This window comes from Entelurus aequoreus, linkage group LG11, assembly GCF_033978785.1.
Source record: "Entelurus aequoreus isolate RoL-2023_Sb linkage group LG11, RoL_Eaeq_v1.1, whole genome shotgun sequence".
NCBI lineage: Eukaryota > Metazoa > Chordata > Actinopteri > Syngnathiformes > Syngnathidae > Entelurus > Entelurus aequoreus.
In genome coordinates, this window is record NC_084741.1 from 32,719,379 (window position 1) to 32,743,966 (window position 24,588).

Here is a 24,588-nt window from a genome sequence, read left to right on the forward strand (position 1 = left end):
TTAAACAACATTGCTATTTTTAAAATTGTTTTTCGTCGGCCGGATATTTCTTGATTTTTGTTACTACTTTTGTTTTTGTGTCTTGCTGCTCAAAATGAGCTTGTGTTTTGTTCAATAAAAAATATTTTTAACTGCCCTTCCAACGATGGCATCGCATTCTAGGGCACGCGGTGGTAGAATGCAACGTAACGTTAGTTTGGTACTGACAGCTTTAGCGAAACTAAAATTCTTTGGACTCACTTTGTTTGTTCACTGATCCATCATTTTTCTTTGTGATAAAATCCATCAGTAGAACCAGCTGGCTCATTTTGCACCATCTTGTTTGTCAGCTACACAGCGTGTCAGCGTCATGAGAGAGTGGTAGCTTGATATAATATACATGATGGCAAAAAATGTAACGTAAATAAATTAGTCAAGGCACTTATTTTTTTTTTTTTTTTTACTTCCGTATTATTGAGAAACTTGCATAAGAATAGCACAGACAGGAAATCTAATCCTAAAATAAGTCTATTCTTGTGTTTTTAATTGAAACCCACTAAAATGCCGTGCCCCTCCACCATGTCGTTTTTTTTCGATTTTCCATGTTACTACATACCCGAAATTTGTTTTTTTTTAATATATTGTACTAATTTCTCCCCAAAGTTGAAAGACAAGGTCACAGCGGTCAAGCTCACTGCCACTATGTGTGTGTTTCACCTTTTGGTTTATTTCAAAGAAGTGAATAAGAAGTATGTTTTCCATCAGAAGATTATTTTATATTTGGGAATAATCTCTCTAAAGGTTTTCTCTGATGTTCTTGCTAGGTTTTTTGACTAGGAAAGTGTGACTAATTGATGCAAAATGTATACTACAAATATGTTAGGGTGAAAAAAGATCTGCCTATCAGTGAAAAATTCAGGATTCCTGGCAAAGAATAGTTCAAAGCAAATATTTTATCCACATTGTTATGCATGTGAAAAGTGTTGTTATCATTACAAACAATAGCCTCATATGGTCACAAAAGATGGACATACACAAGACTGATATAAAGGAATTATCCTAGACAGCAAAGCTACAGCACCAAAATAAATTAAAATACTTTGTACACATTTACAATCAGATTAATTAATTGATCGAATATGTTCTCTCTGTGTGAAACCCACGTAAAAAGTACATGGAAATTTGTAGCTATGTGCAGGGCTGTTGCTAGGAATTCTGGGCCCCCTGAAATAGTATCGGTGTGGATCCCTCTACACCAGACCTGGGCATTCTGCGGCCCGTGGGCCGCATCCGGCCCTTTGTGCGTCCCTGTCCGGCCCGCGTGAGGCCAATTATAAATTACAAAATAAATTTTAAAAAGTATCTATGTCAAGTGTGCAATACAACGGTGCTGCTTTTGTTTTGAAAATCGTTATTTGTATTACTTCCGTGTGGACGTATGCGTGTGCGTGATTGTGAGTGAATGTGAACAGCTGCAATCACAAAATAAAGTTGAAAAAACACCTATGTCGTGCGCGCAATACAACTGTGCTGCTTTTATTTTGAAAAGTATTATTTATGGGCGTGTGTCCGTGTGTAACCTGCGAGTGAAGGTGCACATGCAGCGACAAGTGATGCACGGTTTACACCCGAGACGCTAAAAAGAGAAAAGTTGATGAAGAATGGCGTGTTTTCAACAAGACATGGACTGCAAAGCAACGTTCCCTCTAAGGTGCGTGCCTGCGCAATTGCGCACTGCTCAAGCGTCCGCTGTGCGCAGCAAATATATGCCGCGCACCAAATCAAATCCCATCTGAATTCTAAACAAAATAAACATATTTATTCTATGTAATTTTGCAATGCAACTCTCAGTGACAGTGACAACAAGCGGCCCTAACGGTGTTCATCAACACCGTTCAATTATTGTAACGTCTATCGAGATGCATCGAGGCCAGGAATTATATCGATCACTTTATTGAGCAAAACTGTTTGTATTCGGACATAACCACACCAAAAACATGAGTAAAACAATTCTATCTCGAAAAACTAGTCATTTTCTGCCGTACAAACCAGGCCAAAACCAACTTGTCATCTGTGACCAACACGCATAGCACTAAACCACTGGTGCGTTTATGGCCACACAAAAAGTCGGACAACTCAAACACCACACAAAGTTACACTATGACTCCTCAGTCATACGTGTGCTTATTTTACTGTCATTTATTATTAATGTTAATTTATTTATATTGGTCATGGAATGCTGTTACACATACTATGTTGAAGTATTACTATTATTATTAATTATTATTATTATTATTATTTATCTTACGGTATGTATCAAAAATAATATTGAGCAAAATTTAATTGAAATATTGTCGATGTGGCCCTCCAGCAGTGCTCGGGTTGCTCATGCGGCCCCCGGTAAAAATTAATTGCCCACCCCTGCTCTACACCATTCACTGTCACTTACACTGTTCTTGTTTTTCAGTGTTCTTGAGGGTGCCTGGTGTAAAACACCCAATTTGTTTCCTTTTATTACGATTAACCCCCTAACAAGTCAGAGTATTATTATGTAAATGATGTATTCTTAGTTGTTATACTCTCATTTCACTGATTTGTAACAAGTTATTACAACTGTAATTGCAAATATATAGAAATAGGTATTGTGGGTATTTTATTGTATTTAACAATCACATATTGATATGCAAAAAAACAAGTGTACTGGCTCAAGAAAGTCCACTGGTAAATATGTAGCATTTAACATACATTTGAAAAAAAAAAGAACAAGCACATGGAATCCGTTGCTATAAAACAAATAAGAAAAACAACAACAATGGTCATCAAATCTCTATTAAAGTTTAAATTTAGCTATAAAATATGTAGCATATATTTTGCTATTACCATTGTGCGGAAGGCAGTGTACACCCTGGACAAGTCACCACCTCATGAAATACACAAGGTGTTGAATAATGTCACTGCCAGTAGTACAGCAGTTCACTAATAAACCAAAGGAGCCAAGCAGTGTCTACATCACTCACTCACCATCAAAGGCATCATTGGACTGCTGGTGAGCGTCTGCTGTGGTGTCAAACTCAGCTGTAGCAGCCACGGCTGATTATGGTGCTGCAGAGCATAAAGGTTTATTTTTCCAATACATATATTGTAAACATTAAATGTTATGTTTCATGGGAAAACTGATTTAGAACTAACCTATTTTTGGACAACATCTAAATGGGCGTCTTAGCACCATAGCTCCAGGTGGACAGCTTCATTTTCCCAGACTAAAAGTATTTCTAAACTATTCGAAAGTCAATGTAAACAAAATTCTACATAGTCTGTTTTACTTTGTTGTTGTCAGCTATTATGGTGTCTTTTATTGTATATTGCTATGAAAACAAATAACACATCTTTGAACGTCTAACTTTTTTATATTTAGGCTATTAAATGTCGCACTAATAACACATTTTACAAGACCACATTGAACACATGCCAACGTAACAAACCTGTGTCAGATGCTCATAATTAATCTGACAAAAGGTCATTATTTAATTATTCAGTAATTATTATTATTAATGTTATTTACACGCACCTGGGGATAGGTTGAATAGCAACACTAAATTGGCCCTAGTGTGTGAGTGTGGGTGTGAATGTTGTCTGTCTATCTGTGTTGGCCCTGTGATGAGGTGGCGACTTGTCCAGAGCGTACCCCGCCTTCCGCCCGAATGCAGCTGAGATAGGCTCCAGCACCCCCCGCAACCCCGAAAGGGACAAGAGGTAGAAAATGGATGGATGGATGGATTACACGGTAATTAATAATTACTGAGTAGAACTAGAATGTGTCATAATATAGAGAGTTGTCCGACTGTTTTTGTGGCCATGAACGCATCACCGGCTGAGCCGAGCGTGTGCCTTTTTTGAGTCAAATGAAAGAGAGCAGCTGCTGTCAATCTGACATATAATTTGTTTGGTTTGGTGTGATTATGGCAGAAAGTGACCAGTTTTATTGGATGATTGTTTTTTTTGTTATGTTGTTTTGGTCAGTTTATAGCTGACAGTAATCAGTTTTACTCAATAAAAGAATTGTTGATGCAGACGACCTCCTTCTCCTCCTTAAAACGTCTTGGCTGATGTCGTCATTGTTTATCTGTGGTGACCACTTGTTGAAAATGGTACAGAATAATTTATGTGTTTATTTTGTTTAGAGTTTAAATTGGATTTTGAATTTGGATTTTGTGCATTGAAATTATTAAATTATGGTATTGTATGACTTGTGTCTTTGTTTTATTTCAGATTCATTCATTTGACTATATGTAAGTTCAGTGTATGCATAATCATTTTGTCATCGAAGCTACTGGGCGCTATGTGTGGGTCCGAGCAAGTTGTGGGCCCTAAGAATTGTCATCACCTTTCCCCTCTATACGATGGCCTTTTGTGTAGTCCTACTGATGACTAATACACGGGTGAAACTTGCTGTATCTCTTGTCTTTGCGTGTTGGCCTTTGGCGGAGGTAACAAAAATAATTGAAAAATAAAATTACACTATTTTGGTCTGGTAACATAATGCAGTACGGTGCACAGAACAACTTTATACTGTAGAGTTGTGCAAAGTGAAAGTTGTTTGATCTTTGAGCATGTTTCCATGTATGCACAGGACTTGGAGTGTGACGTTTCAGTGGAGGACGACAACCGTCAGGAGTGGATCTTCACGCTTTACGACTTTGACAACAGTGGCAAAGTGACAAAGGAGGTGTGTGTTTACATTACCAGTATTTTAAAGGCATATGGTCCCACAATAGTGTATTGGAAGTGTGTTACCCAAAATGTAGTCTTGATGTTGGAATGTAGACAGTTTAAAAGGGCTTTTAGGCTATGTTCACACTGCAGGGTCATATGTCCAGTTCTGATTTTGTTGGTCAAATCCGATCTTTTTAGTGGTCGTTCACATTACCAAAAAAATGCTGTTTCTAATGTAAATGCAATCTGACCTGCATGCGGACATGACGTTGATGCACTGCAGTGTTTACGGAAGTAAAAATGGCTTCAGTTCTCATCGGTCTAAGTACTGGCGCAATTGTGGCAATTTCAAGGATTTTGTGCAAATAAAGTAAACATTTTCTGAACCAAATTACAGTACGTTGAAGATTAAGCATGAGGAGGACAAGTATTTTGGCTCTCACAGTTTTACGTGATAATTTGCTTCGATGTCTGCTTGAGGAGTGTGTCTGTAGGTGAGCTGTTGGAGTTCCTAAAACATTTTATTTTCACCTGTTTTCTGCTCCGTTGTCTATTTATTTTATAAATGTCTATTTTGGCGAATAATTATGACGCTTATTGCTTTTTGATGACAATTTGGTCAGATGAATTTGACTGGAGTGCAGGAGCGTTCACATTGAGGATGCATCGCATACAGTATATACCGTAATTTCCGGACTATAAGCCGCACCTGACTATAAGCCGCACCAGCTAAATTTAGGGGAAAATACAGATTGCTCCATATATAAGCCGCACCTGACTATAAGCCGCAGGGTTTTGATGTGTAATTACCGTAGTATATAGGGGTTCCTGCTACCACGGAGGGGATTGTCGGGACAGAGATGACTGTTTGGGAACGCAAAGCGTCCCATTTATTAACTATAAATCTTTCAATCATTCAATCAAACTTTCACATCTTTGACATGGCGAACAGCATTCGTGCAGAGTACAAATAATACAACGGTGCAAAGTAATACAAAGTGCTCGCCTGTACGTTATCAAAATAACCAGCCTACCGGTATATGAAAAGTCAGTCTTTAATCATTGTGTCATCGTCTTCCTCCTGCGTACTAAAACCACCTAAATCCTCTTCGTCGGTGTCGGAGAAGAACAGGCCGTAAATAAGCCGCACCGTTGTATAAGCCGCAGGGACCAGAACGAGGGGAAAAAGTAGCGGCTTATAGTCCGGAAATTACGGTATCCGATTTATTTCCACATACGAAAGAGGCCTGGGTCGGATATGAAACATACGGAAATTACATGAAAAAAATCAGATACAGGTCGCATATGGGCAAAAAAATCGCAATCGACCTGGAGTGTGAACAAGGCCTTAGTTATCCCTACTTGAAACATGCCGTTTTGTGGTTCTGTAGCTTTTGTGACGATCGGTCACATCATTTCGGTTTGTTTCCTGGTTTTTGTATTACTTCCTGTCAGTGCTCTTATTTTGTTATATTTCCTGTTTGTTCCGCTAAGCACTGTTTTTTGCTCACCTGCCGTTGATTGGCAGCCGGTCCACACCTGCTGCCAATCAACATGTATGCTATTTATGCTTGGTCCCGAGCACTCCTCAGTGCTCGATGATAGACTCTCTATGTTTGGAACATTTATGCAAGACTGCTTTATTTTCTGTTTATGATCATTAAAATCATCTTACCTGCTCATCCTCCTCCTGGTTCTTGCATCTTGGGGTCACACAAACGGCAGCCATGCGAGTTCCTCACAGCTTTAATGCTAATGAACTGTTTGTCCATGCTTGTGTGGTGATCCAAGAAGCACCCCCGCGACCCCGTAAGGGACAAGCGGTAGAAAATGGATGGATGGAGGTTTTAAAAACATAGCCAGAGTCCGCCCGTTGCTCTCTCAGGCAACACAAAGGTGCTAATGGATGCTTTTATTTCCTGGCCTTTAGACTATTTTAATGCCCTGCTATCTAGTAATGCCCTGCTATATAGACTTTCCAAAAATAATTCCAGAAATCTACAATTATTACAAGACTCAGCTGCACGCGTGCTGACGAGGACCAGAGGGCGGGAGCACATTACACCAGTTTTAAAGTCCCTGCATTTGCGCCCAGTCCGCTTCAGGGTTGATTGCAAAGTTCTATTATTAGTTTTCCAATGTCTCAATGGTCTTGGGCCTTATCTATCTGACCTTTTTTTACCGTATCAACCCTTGCGGATCCTGAGATCCTCTGACACCAAACTTTTCTATTTACCAAATACCAGTGAGGTGGCCCCCACCTGTGGAACAGAGAGCCTGAGGGCTGAGGAGAATGTTAAAAAAAAATTAAAGACACACTTTTTTTTAAAATCAGGCTTTTTGCTGATCTTGTTAGACTCCTCTTAGGTTCCTAATATTTATTTTGTTATTTTCCAATTTATTTATTGCTTTTATTACTACCATTAATCTCTCAATATTATGTTTTTATTAATTCATTAATGTATTATTTATATATATTTTTTACATATATTTAAAAAATGTTTTATACTATTTTTTAGATGGGGTTAATTTGAGTTATTCTTCTGTATGGACGCCTCAAAGGTGGCGTTTTTCCTCAATCCTCAGTACCGTGCCATATTGGTTTTGACACAGGAGGTCCTTCATACCGACAGCCATCAGACTGTATAATGCATATGTTCCTTGACTGCACTTAAATGTAGAGTATATGTAGAATATATTTATATTATTTATATATTATATATATCTTATATTATATTATTTATAATTATTATTGTCTATTGTGAGCGAACTGTGGTGCTGAATTCCCCCCAGGGATCAATAAAGTACTTTCTATTCTATTCTATTCTATTCTATTGTCAATAGTATTGTGTGTGCATTTGTTTTCTGGTGTTCTTTTTTTTTTTTTAGTAAAGCACTTTGTGTTGCCACTTTCCTGCGCATGAAAAGTACTTTATAAATAACGTTTGATTGATTCATGGATTGAGCATAGCTATGTGAGCTACAGTGCTAGCATCACACTTGCATTTGAACAACATCACGCTAGGTTAGCAATTTGCAGATTTAAAAAAGTTATCAAATTTACAGCGCCCATGTCTTTAGCTCATTGATGGATATTTTTTCAGATGTGTAGCAAAGCCTGGATTTAAAAAAACATTTTTTTCCCTAAAGCTAAAAAAAAAATGTTATGACATGAAAACGTGGAAGCAGCTGATGAGCGCCTCTTGTCTCAAAAGTGGAGTAAAGTGAGGGAGATGATAGATTTTTCTCATAATGATGGTCAATAACAGGCTGGAGGGACTAATATTACTGTTAGAACGTCATGAAAAAGTATATTAAGCCTATCATTTGTTGAGTTTATGCTTAGTTTTTTTTACTAAAACCCATGTCCAATGAATTTGGACTGACCCTGCAGGATATGTCCAGCCTGATGCACACCATCTATGATGTAGTGGACGCCTCTGTCAATCATTCCTGCAATAACAAAAGCAAGACGCTACGTGTCAAGCTGACTGTCACACCGGAGCCTCGGTGCCATAAAAAAGAAACAGGCACGGGTAAGTTAATTACATCTTGTCAGTCTTTTATTTAAAAATAAATGTGTTCCTTCCTGTTCTGTTTCCCTCATAAACACAATATAATGGGACTGTCTCTGAATGTAGCTTGTCGTTACAGCAGTATACATCGTAACTTGCTTCTTAACACCCTCTCATACACACCTGGTCTGCCAGAGAATTAGATGACGTAACAGGAAGAATCAGTGTTGCCAACTTTGCGACTTTGTAGCTATACTCTTTCAAGAAAAGCAACTTGTCTAACAAACAAATTCTAACAAATCTAGCGACTTTCCTTGTCTTTTTAAAGCATGTAACTTCCCGATGAACGTTTTTCTGATGTGAGCCTCTGCCCCATCTAAAAGTACTCACAGGCAGCTAAATCTTGTTTCTGACAGCTATACAAAAAAAAACAGATGAGAAAAGTTTGTTTGTATCTCAAAACAATTGTTTTTTCTTTTCATGCTTTTCACTTACTTTTTGTCTCTGTTTTCACACATGTATCATTGTATTGTACTAATACTGATACATATCTATTGATAGGTATCAGTATTAGGATGTTGATCTCTTTAGTCTCATCTGTTTTGCTTTGCTTCTTCAGATCGCTGTCACCAAGAATCTGACAAACGCATGTCCGCCTACATCAGGTCAGTCCCTTGATAATTTGCACGTGGAAGTAAGAGACACTCTCATTGGCCGTCCTTTCTATTTCAAACAGCAAGGGACAAAACAATGAAGCACCAACCACTGAGGGCCAGCATTACTGTGTGGATGAGAACACAGAGAGGAGGAATCACTACCTGGACCTGGCTGGTATCGAGAACTATACCTCCAGGTTTGAAGGTAAGATAACTATTTTCATACAGTATAACAAACTAAACTCTTAAAGCACAGCCATGTCCAACTAGTTCCAAGTGAAACGGAACAAAAATGCAACAAATTCCGCAAAATATGAACGCGAAGGGTAAAAAAAAAACAAAAAAAACACCTACAATCGGATGTATCTGATTTATCACTAAGCTTTAGAACTTTGTTGTAAAAATATCCTTCCACATTTGTCCCTGACACCCGCATTTCAGGCTGGCAGCTCTGGAAACACTCTGTGGAAACGCTCCCCACCCACACTGCTTGGTGCCTCGTCTCAGCTGATGTGACTTAGATGACCATAGTAACTAATTAGATGACCATAGTAACTAGTATATCATGCAAAAGCGCAGATTCCAACTATTGAAATACTTTGTATAGTTGAAGACTTTCGGTCATTTGAAAACATCACTGCACATCATAATGGCAGCTACAGTTTCCATCTTAAAGATCTAAAAAAAAATGATTTGGGAATGTCCGGCAGGCCAGATTGAAAAGCTTAACATGCATGTGGCCCCCGGGCCTTAATTTGCCCAGGTCTGCGCTAGATGGATTGTGTTCATTTTGCTATTTTGCTCATTTAAAGGCCTACTGAAATGATTTTTTTTAATTTAAACGGGAATAGCAGATCCATTCTATGTGTCATACTTGATCATTTCGCGATATTGCCATATTTTTGCTGAAAGGATTTAGTAGAGAAAATCGACGATAAAGTTTGCAACTTTTGCTCGCTGATAAAAAAAAAAGCCTTGCCTGTACCGGAAGTAGCGTGACGTCACAGGAGCTAGTATTCCTCACAATTCCCCATTGTTTACAATGGAGCGAGAGATTCGGAACGACAAAGCGACGATTACCCCATTAATTTGAGCGAGGATGAAAGATTCGTAGATGAGGAACGTTACAGTGAAGCACTAGAGAGGCAGAGATGGACGTATCTTTTTTCGCTCTGACCGTAACTTAGGTACAAGCTGGCTCATTGGATTCCACACTCTCTCCTTTTTCTATTGTGGATCACGGATTTGTATTTTAAACCACCTGGGATACTATATCCTCTTGAAAATGAGAGTCGAGCACGTGAAATGGACATTTAAAGTGACTTTTATCCCCACGACAATACATCGGTGACACACTTAGCTACTGAGCTAACATGATAGCATCGTTCTCAAATGAAGATAGAAACAAAAGAAATAAACCCCTGACTGGAAGGATAGACAGAAGATCAACAATACTATTAAACCATGTACATGTAACTACACGGTTAAAAATTCTCAGCCTGGTAAGGCTTAACAATGCTGTTGCTAACGACGCTAAGGCTAATTTAGCAACTTAGCAACCGGACCTCACAGAACTATGATAAAAACATTAGCGCTCCACCTACGCCAGCCAGCCCTCATCTTCCCAACAACAGCCGTGCTCACCTGCGTTCCAGCGATTGACGGCGCGACGAAGGACTTCATCCGTGGGTTTGGCGGCAAGCATCGGCTAGGCGTAGTAAGTAGTCCTTGTTGTGTTGCTGTAAGTATTGTACTTAGCCGCGAATACACCGATCGATCCCACCTACAACGTTCTTCTATGCAGCCTCCATTGTTCATTAAACAAATTGCAAAAGATTCACCAACACAGATGTCCAGAATACTGTGGAATTTTGTCGAAGAAAACAAGAGGTTTTTGTATTGGGTCGATGGGGTACAACCACTTCCGTGGATTTTGTGACGTCACGCGCATAAATCATATCCAAAGGAGTTTTTCAACCGGAAGTGTGGCGGGAATTTTAAAATTGCACTTTATAAGTTAACCCGGCTGTATTGACATGTGTTTCAATGTTAAGATTTCATCATTGATATATAAACTGTCAGACTGCGTGGTCGGTAGTAGTGGGTTTCAGTAGGCCTTTAAGCATATGTATATATGTATATATGCTATATATACATATGTATATGTATATATATATATATATGTGTGTGTGTGTATGTGTATATATATTTATGTATATACAATAGGGCAATATATATATGTATATATACAATCGGACAAAAGAGGCAAACTACATTTCTATCCTATCCAGTATTTTATTGGAAAAAAAACAGCATACTGGCACCATACCTATTTTGATTATTGTTTCTCAGCTGTTTGTAAATTTTGCAGTTTATAAATAAAGGTTTATTTAAAAAAAAAAAAAAAAAAAGTATTTAAAAAAAAAAAAAAAAACTCTGCGCATAGCATAGATCCAATAAATTAATCGGCAACTATTTTAATAATCGATTTTAATCGATTTAATCGATTAGTTGTTGCAGCCCTAATATACATATATATGTGTGTGTATTTTACCTCTGTTTTAAATGTTATTTTTTAGTCTGTCCTTTGCCTGTATTTCTTTGTGGTGTACAGCCTTTTGTTCTTCAACTGTGGTTGTTTTTAAAGGGCTTCATAAATAAAGTTGGTATGGTATTTAAGAGACACAATGCTCTGCGCACGGGTTTAGCAGATCTTTGCATGCTTTATCAAGTTTGCACGTGTTTTAATATACACAAACATTTAGTGTGTTTTTTTTTCTTCCTAGCAATGATCATTCCTCCTAACATGTCTTTCAGGAACAACAAGCCCCACCTTCCCTCCCCAGGAAAGCCACGTTCGAAGCTCCCAGAGCCAGAGTCGCTCTCGGTCCCACGAAACGGAAGCCCCGATCGTTCACCAGCGGCGCTCTCAGGTCATCAGCGACAGTTACAACCCGGCAGAGTTTCGAGGCAAAGGAGCACAGTTCCTGAAGTCACCCAAGGGCACCAACAGAGGAGGGAACAGCGGCGGAAAATCCACTAAATGTCATGGCCACCACCCTCCCCTGCACAGTGGCAGCGCCGTCGCCCATGGGGGCCAGGATGTGTACCACTTACCACACCAGGGCCACCACCAGCACCCGCTACAGTACAGTCACAGCAAACGCATGAGGGCCAAAGCTAGAGAGGCGCTGTCTCCGAGCAAAACGCCTCTCTCCCCGCATCCTCACCCCCAACAGCAGCAGCCAGGCCTGGAGAGGGAGCAGGTGTCCGCTCCTCCTGGGAGCCCAGGCTTTGTGGTTCCTGTGGTGCAGCGCCATGAGCACCACCACCACCATGAACACCACCATCACCACCACTACCACCATTACCACCAGACATGACCGCCTACACTCACGTCGAGCGTTCAGGACCAAGCACAACTCCCAGTCGCGGATCTTTTGTTCTCTCACAAGCTATACAGAAATATCCTGACTTTTATAGAGGAGATTTGTATCGTGACGCTCTGCCATCGTGGACTTAAACTTATTGTCAACACCGATGATGTGTGGCGTCGTTTTGATTTTTTTGTTTGTCAAATCTTTGCTGGGACTGCTGCCCCCATTTTTCAGAAACAGGGATAACACAACAGAAAGCCAAAAGAGGGGAAAACTAACACACCTTTCCCCTCTCCTGATGCTGTTGCTGCGCCCTGGAAGCTATTTGTCACATGGATCTCAGGTGTAAAGGTGCTGCTTTATCACAGAGGCCTCTTTGTCTGTGGGGGGTTATATTTTTGAATATACGGGGTAAGGAGAGAGGTAGGATAATGAAATCACCACTGCCAGTTTTTATGCAAAAATATCCTGCTATATGTATAAAAATATATATAAATATAAACACATTTTACTGTATTATTATAATACTGTATATGTCATCATGAATATAATAATGCATATATGTATTTAGTCTTTTATATATTATAATAAACATTATAGAATTCACGGTTGGTGCTTTGTTTACGTTGTGCAGTACTTACAAATCTATGGGTTCCACTTAAAATGCTTAGATAACACATCAGATCCCTTGGTTACCTTCCAAGACCCCCTACCTCCACAATGGCGAAGAAAATGGACACATTCTACGCCCTAAAACCCTACAATTGCATGTTTAGGGAACTCAAAACCCCTGAAATAGAATTCTCACCATTTTAACAATTTTATGCACAGGGGGTAACTACAGTTCAGTTATTCAAAAGCTGTTATTTTTCAGTATGCATAATATGCCAAGTTGCACATTACAGAGTCGCTATTGGGTATTGCCATACACTGCCACCTATTGGTCAGCTGTTGTATGTGCAAAAAACAGGATGGCTGACAGATTTGCAAAATTTAAGAGCAGGGTAGGAATATGTGTCCATTCATTTTATTATAGGAGAGCCTTACAGGTATAAAAGTATGAGGATCTCAAGCAACAACTAAGGAGTAATGAGTATAACAAACAGATGTTGCGATATGAGGAAATGTATCATTAATATCCATGTTTTCCACAAAATAGGAAGGACATCATTCATCATGTTTTTTTTTCTTTCCAATACTTCAACAATAACATTTAGACTACAATTCAACCAATGTATGTTATTAGAATTTACTGTTAGTTTTTATTATTATTAATGATCATTATTAGTCCCATCATGTTTCAAAAGAGCTATTTTAGATTCAGGTGTTTTTGCAATACATTCAACAATTTTGGAATATGTTAAAAACAGGGGTAAAAAATCATTCAAAAAATGTAATACTGTTCACAAAACCTTATTTCATTATATTTTCCTTAAAAACGTGTTTCATTTATTTAATCTATTCAGTCTTGTTTCACCAACTCCTTAAAAAAAAGAAAAAAATACACATTAAAAACAGTTACGCACTTACAAATATTTATTGTTATTATAACAGTGTATTTAGTTTCTGAGGTAGCTATCAAGGTAACTACTATAGTTACAGGTTATGAAAAGCCAAATGGGACAAAATTAAATCAATCTTTAAATATTTTATTAGATATGTCATCAATCAATTATAATTGGAATTAAAAATACATAATTGTGTTATTAAATGAGTCATTAATGTAAAATTAGAATTAGTCATTTAATAATTCATAGATTTTATTTTTCTTATTTTTACACAATTTGATTATTTATGGATTTCATTATTTTATGATTTAATTATTTATTTCGTGATTTAACTAATTAATGACACATTTAACTAATATTCAAATATGTATTTATCAAATGTTGTCCCGTTTGGCCCTCCAAGGTCAAACTATGTATTATTTGTTTTTCCAAGATGGAGCCGCTGTAGTGGCTGCTGTTGGCAGGAGCTCTGTGCTCTTGTGTCATCCTTTTGTGTTTCCCTCTTGTTTTCATGTGTTATTATGTGTGTGTGTGTGTGTATATATATATATATATATATATATATATATATATATATATATATATATATATATATATATATATATATATATATATATATATATATATATATATATATATATATATATATACATATGTGCCTTTTGGTTGGGCACCCTTTGTGACTGTGCAACAAGGTGTGGCACTCTCGTGACTTCTGCTGTGCTTTTTTTGTGGACTTCTGGATCTGCCTCCCGGGAGCCTTTTGGCCATGGAGACCAGCTGCTGGGTCTCTGCCACACCAGATTCCGTTTGGAGAGACTGGAGGAGATGCAGATAAAGAGACAGGGCTGCGGAGCTAGGACTGAGCGCCGGGACGGACAGGCTTCAGTGTCTTGGCTTAATGAGCAGGTATCGGACACCTAAGTCTCCTTAGATGCATCCTCGCTCATCCATGCGGACTGGACACTGGCCGAGTTAGTGGGCGGTCGAGAGTGGAGTCGGCTCTCTTGGTTGCTTTGTTGGGTCTGCTCCTGTCTCTGGCTATGCTCCCTCCACCCCAGCAGACGATGGCATGGAACACCGCAGAGGTCACCACAGTGTATATGTTTCTTTTACTTTTTATTCATAGCTGTATGTAGAAGTGGCTGGTTGCATCAGCTCTGCTCCTTCAATGTCTTTGATGTCCTTTGCTTTCTTTGATGTTTGATGTTTCCCTCTTACACACATGTAAGAGGGATGTGTGCTATGGCTATGAGTTGTTTCCCCCCCCACCCACCCCATTGTCTACCTGTATCTCACCTTTTTTGTAAGGGGCGCCGGATATTGGCAGACCCGTCAGCGATCCTGTTCTGTCTCCCTGTAATGTTTGTCTGATCTTGTGCTGAAAATTTTAATTTCCCCTTGGCGGATTAATAAAGTATTTCTGATTCAGCACGGTGGACCAGGGGTTAGTGCATGTGCCTCACAATACGAAGCAGTCCTGGGTTCAATCCCGGACTCAGGATCTTTCTGTGTGGAGTTTGCATGTTCTCCCCGTGACTGCGTGGGTTCCCTCCGGGTACTCCGGCTTCCTCCCACCTCCAAAGACATGCACCTGGGGATAGGTTGATTGGCAACACTAAAATTGGCCCTAGTGTTAATGTTGTCTGTATATCTGTGTTTGCCCTGCGTTGAGGTGGCGACTTGTCCAGGGTGTATCCAGGGCCTTCCGCCCGATTGTAGTTGAGATAGGCTCCAGCACCCCCCGCGACCCCGAACAGGACAAGCGGTAGAAAACGGATGGATGGATGATTCTGATTCTGATTCTGAATTTATTTATGTATGTAGCCCACACCTACCAGGTTTTACATTGAAATAGGTGCTTGATTAAAAGTAAGATGTATTAATACAGTAGTACACTCGTTTCATTACATGTACTGTAACTAATATTGTACTTATACTTGACAATTACAATTGTTTCTCTGTTTTTCATTTTTTATTTTTTTTAAATCTCATTATTATTGCCTTTTTTAATTGTAATTTTTTGAGTATGATTATGTTTAATACCTGTAAGGCGACCATGGGTGTTTCGAAAGGCGCCAACCAATAAAACGTATTACAGTATTTACAAACATTTTAAATGAATATCCGCCAGCCACTAGGTGGCAGCAAAGATGTACGCCGAAACTGCACTTGTTCATCCACCTGTTTAGGGTGCCTGTTTATTTTTTTCAAATGCATGGACAGAACAACTTGACATCTAATAGCTTATGTAAGTATCTACATTAAACTGCATTCCATAGCTATACTAATTTGAATAAACAAATAAACATTGTTCTACTAATCCACTCCACTGCTAGCATACTACTGGTCAAAAGAGCAGCTAGCAGTGGTGTTCAAACACTGTACACGACAGAATATCATTTTGAATTTCATAAAGTATTCAATAAATAATAATATCAATAAATAACGTCATAAAGTGAACATGAACGTTACGAAACAGTTAACTCTAGCACAATGTTTTGGTTGTTCAAAGTCTGAATTAGACAATTGCATCACTATGCAAACTTAGCATGTTTGGGTGCTCACCATCCATTAATATGTACGTATTAATGTAGTATTAATACGTAATAAAAGTACACTGCAAATTATTTGCCACTTGCCAAGATTTAAATTAAAAATTTCTAGAAATGTCCCCTGTTTTAAAAGCTATTTACCTTAATTTTAGTCAATGATTTAACATCATAATCTTAATGTTAGCATGAATAATAATATTTGGTCTATCCTAGTTTAAACAGTGGTGTGCCGTCAGGGCCAGCAAGGCCTTCTCTGCTGGCCTAACATAACCAGAAATCATGATCATAATTAAAGATAAGATTATTTCTTAATTGACTTTCCCTAAATATCTAAAAGTATTCATATTCTCATCATGTCATATGCTCATTCAAGTGCTGTTGTTTTTAGTTTTAGTTTGTATCCAATCAGAATTCAGCTAGCTCAGGGGTCGGCAACCTTACCACTCAAAGAGCCATTTTGACCCGTTTTACAAATTAAAGAAAACAATGGGAGCCACAAAACTCTTTTGAAATTTAAAATTAAATAAATGGGTTATACTTGTATAGCACTTTTCTACCTTCAAGGTACTCAAAGCGCTTAGACAGTATTTCCACATTCACCCATTCACACACACATTCACACACTGATGGCGGGAGCTGCCATGCAAGGCGCTAACCAGCAGCCATCAGGAGCAAGGGTGAAGTGTCTTGCCCAAGGACACAACGGACGTGACTAGGATGGTAGAAGGTGGGGATTGAACCCCAGTAACCAGCAACTCTCCGATTGCTGGCATAGCCACTCTACCAACTTCACCACGCCGCCCCTAAATAACACTGCATACAAAGTTTTTTTTTGCTTTGTGCTATGTATAAACCAGGGGTCTCAGACATGCGGCCCGTGAGACGTTATTTTGCGGCCCGCACCTTAATATGAAAATTTAATGTTAGTGCGGCCCGCAAATTTTACATGAATGGCGCTTGACAGTGTCATACTTGCCAACCTTCCCGATTTTTCCGGGAGATTCCCGCAGTTCAGGGCTACCATCCTCTTCAATGTCTGCTGGTTTTCACCCAAATAACACTAATAAGGGCGTGCCGTGATGGCGCTGCCATTAGCGCCCTCTACAGCCTGTACTAACAGCGTGCCAGCCCAGTCACATGTTGTAAGCAGCTTCTGCAGACACACGCAAGTGACTGCAAGGCATACTTGGTCAACAGCCATACAGGTTACACTGAGGGTGTCCGTATAAACAACTTTAACACTCTTGCTAATATGCGCCACAATGCGAACCCACACCAAACAAGAATGACAAACACATTTTGGGAGAACATCCGCACCGTAACACAACATAAACACAACAGAACAAATACCCAGAATCCCATGCATCCCTAACTCTACATTATACACCCCCGCTACCACCAAACCCCGCCCCCCCAACCCTGCCCCCCACACACACACACGCACACACACACACACACACACACACATCACCCCCCACCCTCCGTGTGTCGGTTGAGGTGGGCCGGGTTTCGTGGTAGCGGGGTGTATAATGTAGCCCGGAAGAGTAAGTGCTGCAAGGGATTCTGGGTATTTGTTCTGTTGTGTTTATGTTGTGTTACGGTGCGGATGTTCTCCCAAAATGTGTTTGTCATTCTTGTTAGGGGTGGGTTCAAAGTGTGGCGCATATTAGTAAGAGTGTTAAAGTTGTTTAAATCGCCACCCTCAGTGTGACGTGTATGGCTGTTGAGCAAGTATGCCTTGCAGTCACTTACGTGTGTAGGCAGAAACCTCATACAACATTTGACTGGGCCGGCACGCTGTTTGTATGGTGAAAAAAGCTGACGCGATGACAGGTTGTAAAGGATGCTACAGACAGTGCCATCACGGCACGCCCTCACTATTGTTGTCCTGGTGAAAATCGGAGAATGGATACCCCGGGAGACTTTCAGGAGAGGCACTGAAATTCAGAAGTCTCCCGGAAAAATCGGGGGGTCGGCAAGTATGCAGCTGAGCCGCATCAGAGTGATCAAAGAGCCGCATGCGGTTCCGGAGCCGCGGGTTGCCGACCCTTGAGCTAGCTGATGTTGCCATGCTGTACCAAATCTGCCAGAAGCCTTCAGAATCAACAATGCGGGTGTCCGTGCACTGTAAGCGTCTGGGACATACAGTGATACTGTGTTTGGATACTCACCGGGACCGAATTTGAGAACACATAGAGCTGAGAGACAGTTGCGATAGCCAATCAGATCACAAGTTGTTGACAGTAGCCTATCTAAGTAGCCTGATGTTAACGAGACTGTGATTGGATACTCACTTGTCATTCCAAAGTGAGTATCCATTCACAAGTTTCAATTTGGCAGGAAGCAGGAAGTGTTGCGGCGTATCCAGACCGGGATAGCAGAGAAGGAGAACAAAACGGTGATTAGGTGGCAGATATATATTTGCAAGGCCATTTTCAAGAAGGATATTTAAAGAGAAACTACGTCTTGTGAGACGATGTCGGCCAACCCCGGAAGCTAGCTCAGCTGTTCTGGCGATGAAATGGGAAAAGCGCGCCATTGCCACTGGAATAAGCCGACTACGAGGGGTACCACTGGCTTATACGGCATCGAATAGGTTCTACAATTTGTGAGTTGAAATATTTAATTTTTTCACTTTTAATATGTTTTTTGCAATTTGAATTTTGACAGTAGCACATAAGATATGTTTTTATTGATTTTTAAATGCGCCAGAAAATAACTCGTTTTGTACACTGTAGGGCGTAAATGTGTTTCTGTATAGTATTTCTCCAGCAATGGTCATGATTAACGTGGACCCCGACTTAAACAAGTTGAAAAACTTATTCGGGTGTTACCATTTAGTGGTCAATTGTACGGAATATGTACTGTACTGTGCAAACTTCTAATTCAAGTTTCAATCAATCAATCAATGGTGACATCAATTATGGTATTTTAAGAGGTAATCATTGAAGTCGGACATCACTGAAGGCCTAGGTGGGAAACACACGGCCCGCCACTGAGTTTAAAAATGTTAAAATTGAGAAAATAACTGTTCATATATAATATATTTTGAATTTCCCCTCAAATATAATCTTATTCAAAGATTCTACAACATCCCAAGGATGCTTCGTTTAAGAAGTGCAAGTTGAACAATGCTTTTTTTCAGAATCAATGATATATTTCTTGCTTAAATATCCTGCAAATTTCTAGATATACAAATCTTAATTTAGAATGTCTAATCAAGTAAAATAACTAGCTGCATGGACAGACAATTTCATTAGTTTTTAGTATTTCTTTCCTAAAATCTAGACTTTTTATCTTACATTTTGTCAGCTCTTTTTGGCGGGTACCGTAGCTTTTCCAGTGCACTAATAATAATGACGCCTGGTTGATACAATGACTGCTAAAAGTAAAAGTTGTGTGGCGTCCTTTTGTTAATTGGTGCCAGAGAAGCAAAGGCAGCATTCTCTGCTCCAGTCGTGAGAGATTTAGGGAAGGACTGAGCTCCGGCTGAGGCAAACAATGGCAGCCATGAAAAGCGAGGGGAGGGTCCATCTAATGCAAATATCCACTTTGTGGACCCTCGGAAGACCTGCAGCTCTAAACTCTGACACCAGCTTCTCCTGCAAGTGTGCACTGCAGTCTATTCACTTTTTACTTGCGTTATTTGAATGTTTACACTTTGTCAACTACTGTAACATTGAGCCTCCATTAAAGGTGCAACTACTGGGATCTACTGGAAGCAGCATCACTAAAACACACCTGCAGAAAGAAGAAGGTAGGAATCTTCATCATCATGACACTTGTCCTTGTAGTATATGCACATTTTCAGCAATACTTTTATTACACAGTATTCCACACAACTTTTTTTTGCCTCCCTCCCTCTGTGTGCGGCTTATTTAGTGCAGCTTAGCCGGTCTCAGGAAAACGTGATTATCTTGCGAGCATTCAAGACATGCATGAGAAAGGCTTTGCAACATAATAGGTCAGTGGGAGCCTGTCTGCTTGTATGGGAGTGGGACAAATGGAGGGGAATCTGGCTTGAATGTTGATGCTGCTGGCTGTCCAACAATGGGGGAATATTAGCTTCCTATCTGTGTGATTTGGGCTCACTTGTTGTTTTATGATCCCACTTTGCAACACCCCTGCCACGCACCAAACAAAAAAAGCAATCAAGTATTACTACTGTAAAATCTCGGCACGGACCCCCCCGCCTCCGCCCCAACCCACCCTCCCCAACTCCAACTTCAAAGTGGGCTCTACATGAGGCCTTTATGTGAACAATTGCTCCATTCTACCCTGCACCCCGCAACTCGGACCACCGCCCCCCTTAAGTCCCCCTATTCCAATTTCCACTTGATTAAGCCCCGAGCTGGGCGGCCGCGCTTGAATCTGGAGGGAAAATGGTTGACTAATTTCGCCTCTCAAGTGTAACACAAAAGGGGAAAGAGTGCTCGCGCTGCTCTAATTTGGGCCAGGTTCAATAAGTTGGCAAGAGTTTGCCATGATGAGGTGAAGAGGGCTTGTCTTCAGTTTTGTACTGTGGTACCTCGGTTTTTGTTTGTAATCCGTTCCAAAAGTCACACCGAATCGCACGAAAACAAAGCAATTTTCCCATAAGAATACAGTGTTTCCCATAAACTGCCAAGATACCTGTGGCGGTGGGGGCGTGGCTATGGGCGTGGTCACCATGACATCATCGAGTAATTTGCATAATTTAGTACAATGATATGATTTTCTCTAAAAAGGCTCAAAAAATGTATACTTACTAATTAATAATAACAGTTTTGTTTTAAACGTCCATCCATCCATCCATTTTACAATATAATTACAACACTTTATGTACATATTTATATACAGATTTGAACAATAAGTTATTCACTGAAATATATTTATTAATTGTGGTTCTTACAAAAAATATATCTTATAAAATATAAAAGCTAAAATGTCTCTTAAAGCTCTGCCCCTTTAATTAGTGCATACTAAATAATTTAACTTTAGCCTACTACTACAACCATATTTTTTACCAGCAACATAAAGTGAAACAGAGGCAGAGGTGTCCTGCCACAGTCAGTAACAAATAAACAGAAAACAGTAGTGGTCAAATACAAATAAGGCAACAAGAGAAGTATCCTATACTTCTCTTTTGTAAAGTAAATCTGAACAACCTATATGGGCATCTACATCAACTATATGATTTGCCTGAGAAGCTGGACAGGACAAAAAAAAAACAAAAAAACAAACAAAACAAAAAATTAAATAAAAAAAACCAAAAAATCTATTTGTGGCGGACGTAATTCTTTCGTGGCGGGCCGCCACAAATAAATGAATGTGTGGGAAACACTGGAATAATTCAGTAAATGAATCTGTTCCAGACACCTGGGGCCGTACTTATCAAGCTTCTTAGAATTACTCCTAAGAAGTCTGCTAAGAGTTGACTTAAGAGTAAATAAATTCTTCGCTGAAAGCTGCACTTAAAAGTTAGTTATCAAGCGTCTAACTCACACTTTCAGCGAAGTGTAGGACTGAATCTTAAGTGTCACACTCAGAGCTGAATTACGACATTACTATGTGCCGTAAACGGAATTTTGGGTGATGTCATTTCTGTGTCCATAGAAATGACCAATCACGGAAGGGAATCCGTTGTCTAAGAATAAAGAACTATCTTAGAAATATTTAAGTGGACAATGGGAGTGTATATTTTGACAATAAACTACAAAATAATACAAAACAAACAAACAATATTAGCAATGAATCAAAAATAAATGTTTCCTTTTTGTTGCACCTTTCCTGCTTCCTGCTCCCAGACCGTAACAAAGAGGCAGGGGAAACTCTTCTCCAGGATGTATGCTCGGGGCAACACCCTTCACTTTACCCGGCAGTGGGTCTCCACAGCGGACGACTTTAGAGTGAATGATGAGTCCGGCGATTAGTTGCAAATCTTGCTTTACTGATTGCTTGCACACAGCCAATCCAACACAAAACAAACTAGTCCCCGCTCGCACTCACAATTCCGCTCCCTCTCTTCTCTCGCCCACACACTCACTGACGTCACTCACCTCACATGCTGTAACCTAGCTTATGTGTGTGCCACACACATACGCTACTCTCATAACATTTTCTTTCCAATTCATTAATTAGGAAACTAATTTGAAACTGGTGTGGGTGGCTCTATATATACTAGTCCACAGCAGCCACATGCAGAAATCAACAAGGAATCGAAAATTATTAAATCTGTGACAAAAATAATACCTGCTCTGTCTAAACGATACCGTTTGATCAGCTGCTTGTCATCAAACAAAGATGAACGTTCGCGCACGTCTCTCGCCTCAGTGCCATCCCCTGCTGGCAACTCCTAACCACTTAAGACACCTCTGAAGGTCTCTTAAATATCGTGGAGAGTAGGAGTGATAAAAAGCTTTTATTCTTAAGTTTGAGAGTAGGACTAAATTTCGCAAATGTTCAGGACTTAAGTGTAAAATGGCACTCTAAGAATCTTCTCAGAATGACTCCTAAGAAGTCTGCTAAGAGTTGACTTAAGAGTAAATAAATTCTTCGCTGAAAGCTGCACTTAAAAGTTAGTTATCAAGCGTCTTACTCACACTTTCAGCGAAGTGTAGGACTGAATCTTAAGTGTCACACTCAGAGCTGAATTACGACATTACTATGTGCCGTAAATGGAATTTTAGGTGACGTCATTTCTGTGTCCATAGAAATGACCAATCACGGAAGGGAATCCGTTGTCTAAGAATAAAGAAATATCTTGGAAATATTTAAGTGGACAATGGGAGTATATATTTTGACAATAAACTACAAAATAATACAAAACAAACTAGTCCCCGCCGGCACTCACGCTACCGCTCCCTCTCTTCTGTCGCCCACACACTCACTGACGTCACTCACCTCACGGCCACACACATACGCTACTGTCATAACATTTTCTTTCCAATTCATTAATTAGGCAACTAATTTGAAACTGGTGTGGGTGGCTCTATATATACTAGCCCACTGCAGCCACATGCAGAAATCAACATGGAATCGAAAAGTATTAAATCTGTGACAAAAATAATACCCGCTCTGTCTAAACGATACCGTTTGATCAGCTGCTCGTCATCAAACAAATCCGCTCCCTGGATGTTCGCGCACGTCTCTCTCGCCTCAGTGCCATCCCCTGCTGGCAACTCCTAACCACTTAAGACACCTCTGAAGGTCTCTTAAATATCGTGGAGAGTAGGAGTGATTCTTAGACTTAAGAACGTTGATAAAAAGCTTTTATTCTTAAGTTTGAGAGTAGGACTAAATTTCGCAAATTCTCAGGACTTAAGTGTAAAATGGCACTCTAAGAAGCTTGATAAGTACGGCCCCTGGACTCTATATCTGCACCTTATTGCTTTTTTATCCTGCACTACCATGAGCTAATGCAACAAAATTTCGTTCTTATCTGTACTGTAAAGTTCAAATTTGAATGACAATAAAAAGAAAGTCTAAAGTCTAAAAGTCTAAAGACTAAAATAGTAAAACAGAACACATTTTATAGTGAATAATTATAGTTGTACATGCTGTAAATAATGTGAAATAAAAATAAATGACAAATGAACATTAAACATAATTTTTACATGTGTTAAAGACTCTTGTTTGTGACGATCGGTCACTTCATTTCAGTTTGTTTCCTGGTTTTTGTATTACTTCCTGTCAGTGCTCTTATTTTGTTATATTCCCTGTTTGTTCCGCCGAGCACTGTTTTCTCCTCACCTGCCGTTGATTGGCAGCCGGTCCACACCTGCTGCCAATCAGCATATGTCTATTTATGTTTTCTCTCGAGCACTCCTCAGGGCTCGATGATAGACTTCTATGTTTGGAACAATTCTGCAAGACTGCTTTATTTTCTGTTTATGTTAATTAAAATCATCTTACCTGCACATCCTCCTCCTGGTTCTTGCATCTTGGGGACACACAAACGGCAGCCATGCGAGTTCCTCACATTGTTGGCATTAAGTGGCGAGGAATGAGGGAGCCACACGGATGTCATCTTCGTACTTTGCTACTAAAGTGCTGGTACTCATGTTTAGGAATGAGTACCATTCACATTTGAACCGATACGTTACCAATTCCCGGTACTGGGGATTCGATACCGGTATTCAACGGTACCAATTTTCTGTACTTTCGTGTGTAATAATATTGTTTTTAAAAATAAAAGCTCATTTTTTTATTGCAACATTTAAAATTAGCTGATTATAACTGCTATTTAGTTGTTATATCTGGTGTCACTATCACATTTCTAAGCCTCTATCATTCATACCCATACC

The 24,588-nt window shown here is 39.6% G+C and overlaps 2 protein-coding genes across 3 annotated transcripts in view; both read left to right on the plus strand.

The window, feature by feature from the left end:
- Positions 1-12,779, plus strand: part of nkd2b (NKD inhibitor of WNT signaling pathway 2b) — a 113,646-nt gene extending 100,867 nt beyond the window's left edge. Inside the window, exons 6-10 of one of the 2 annotated variants that reach the window (XM_062064194.1) lie at positions 4,610-4,705; positions 8,087-8,228; positions 8,827-8,872; positions 8,944-9,068; positions 11,681-12,779. In XM_062064194.1, coding sequence (XP_061920178.1) covers positions 4,610-4,705; positions 8,087-8,228; positions 8,827-8,872; positions 8,944-9,068; positions 11,681-12,246 — 975 coding nt within the window. In that variant the 3' untranslated portion in view covers positions 12,247-12,779. The remainder of the gene's footprint in view (positions 1-4,609; positions 4,706-8,086; positions 8,229-8,826; positions 8,873-8,943; positions 9,069-11,680) is intronic. The other variant, XM_062064195.1, reaches the window with a different exon arrangement.
- Positions 12,780-15,929: 3,150 nt separating this feature from the next.
- zgc:158766 (uncharacterized protein LOC100009641 homolog) overlaps positions 15,930-24,588 on the plus strand; it is a 109,527-nt gene continuing 100,868 nt past the window's right edge. Inside the window, exons 1-2 of the mRNA XM_062063008.1 lie at positions 15,930-15,999; positions 20,000-20,060. Of these exons, the coding sequence (XP_061918992.1) occupies positions 15,998-15,999; positions 20,000-20,060 (63 nt within the window). The 5' untranslated portion in view covers positions 15,930-15,997. The remainder of the gene's footprint in view (positions 16,000-19,999; positions 20,061-24,588) is intronic.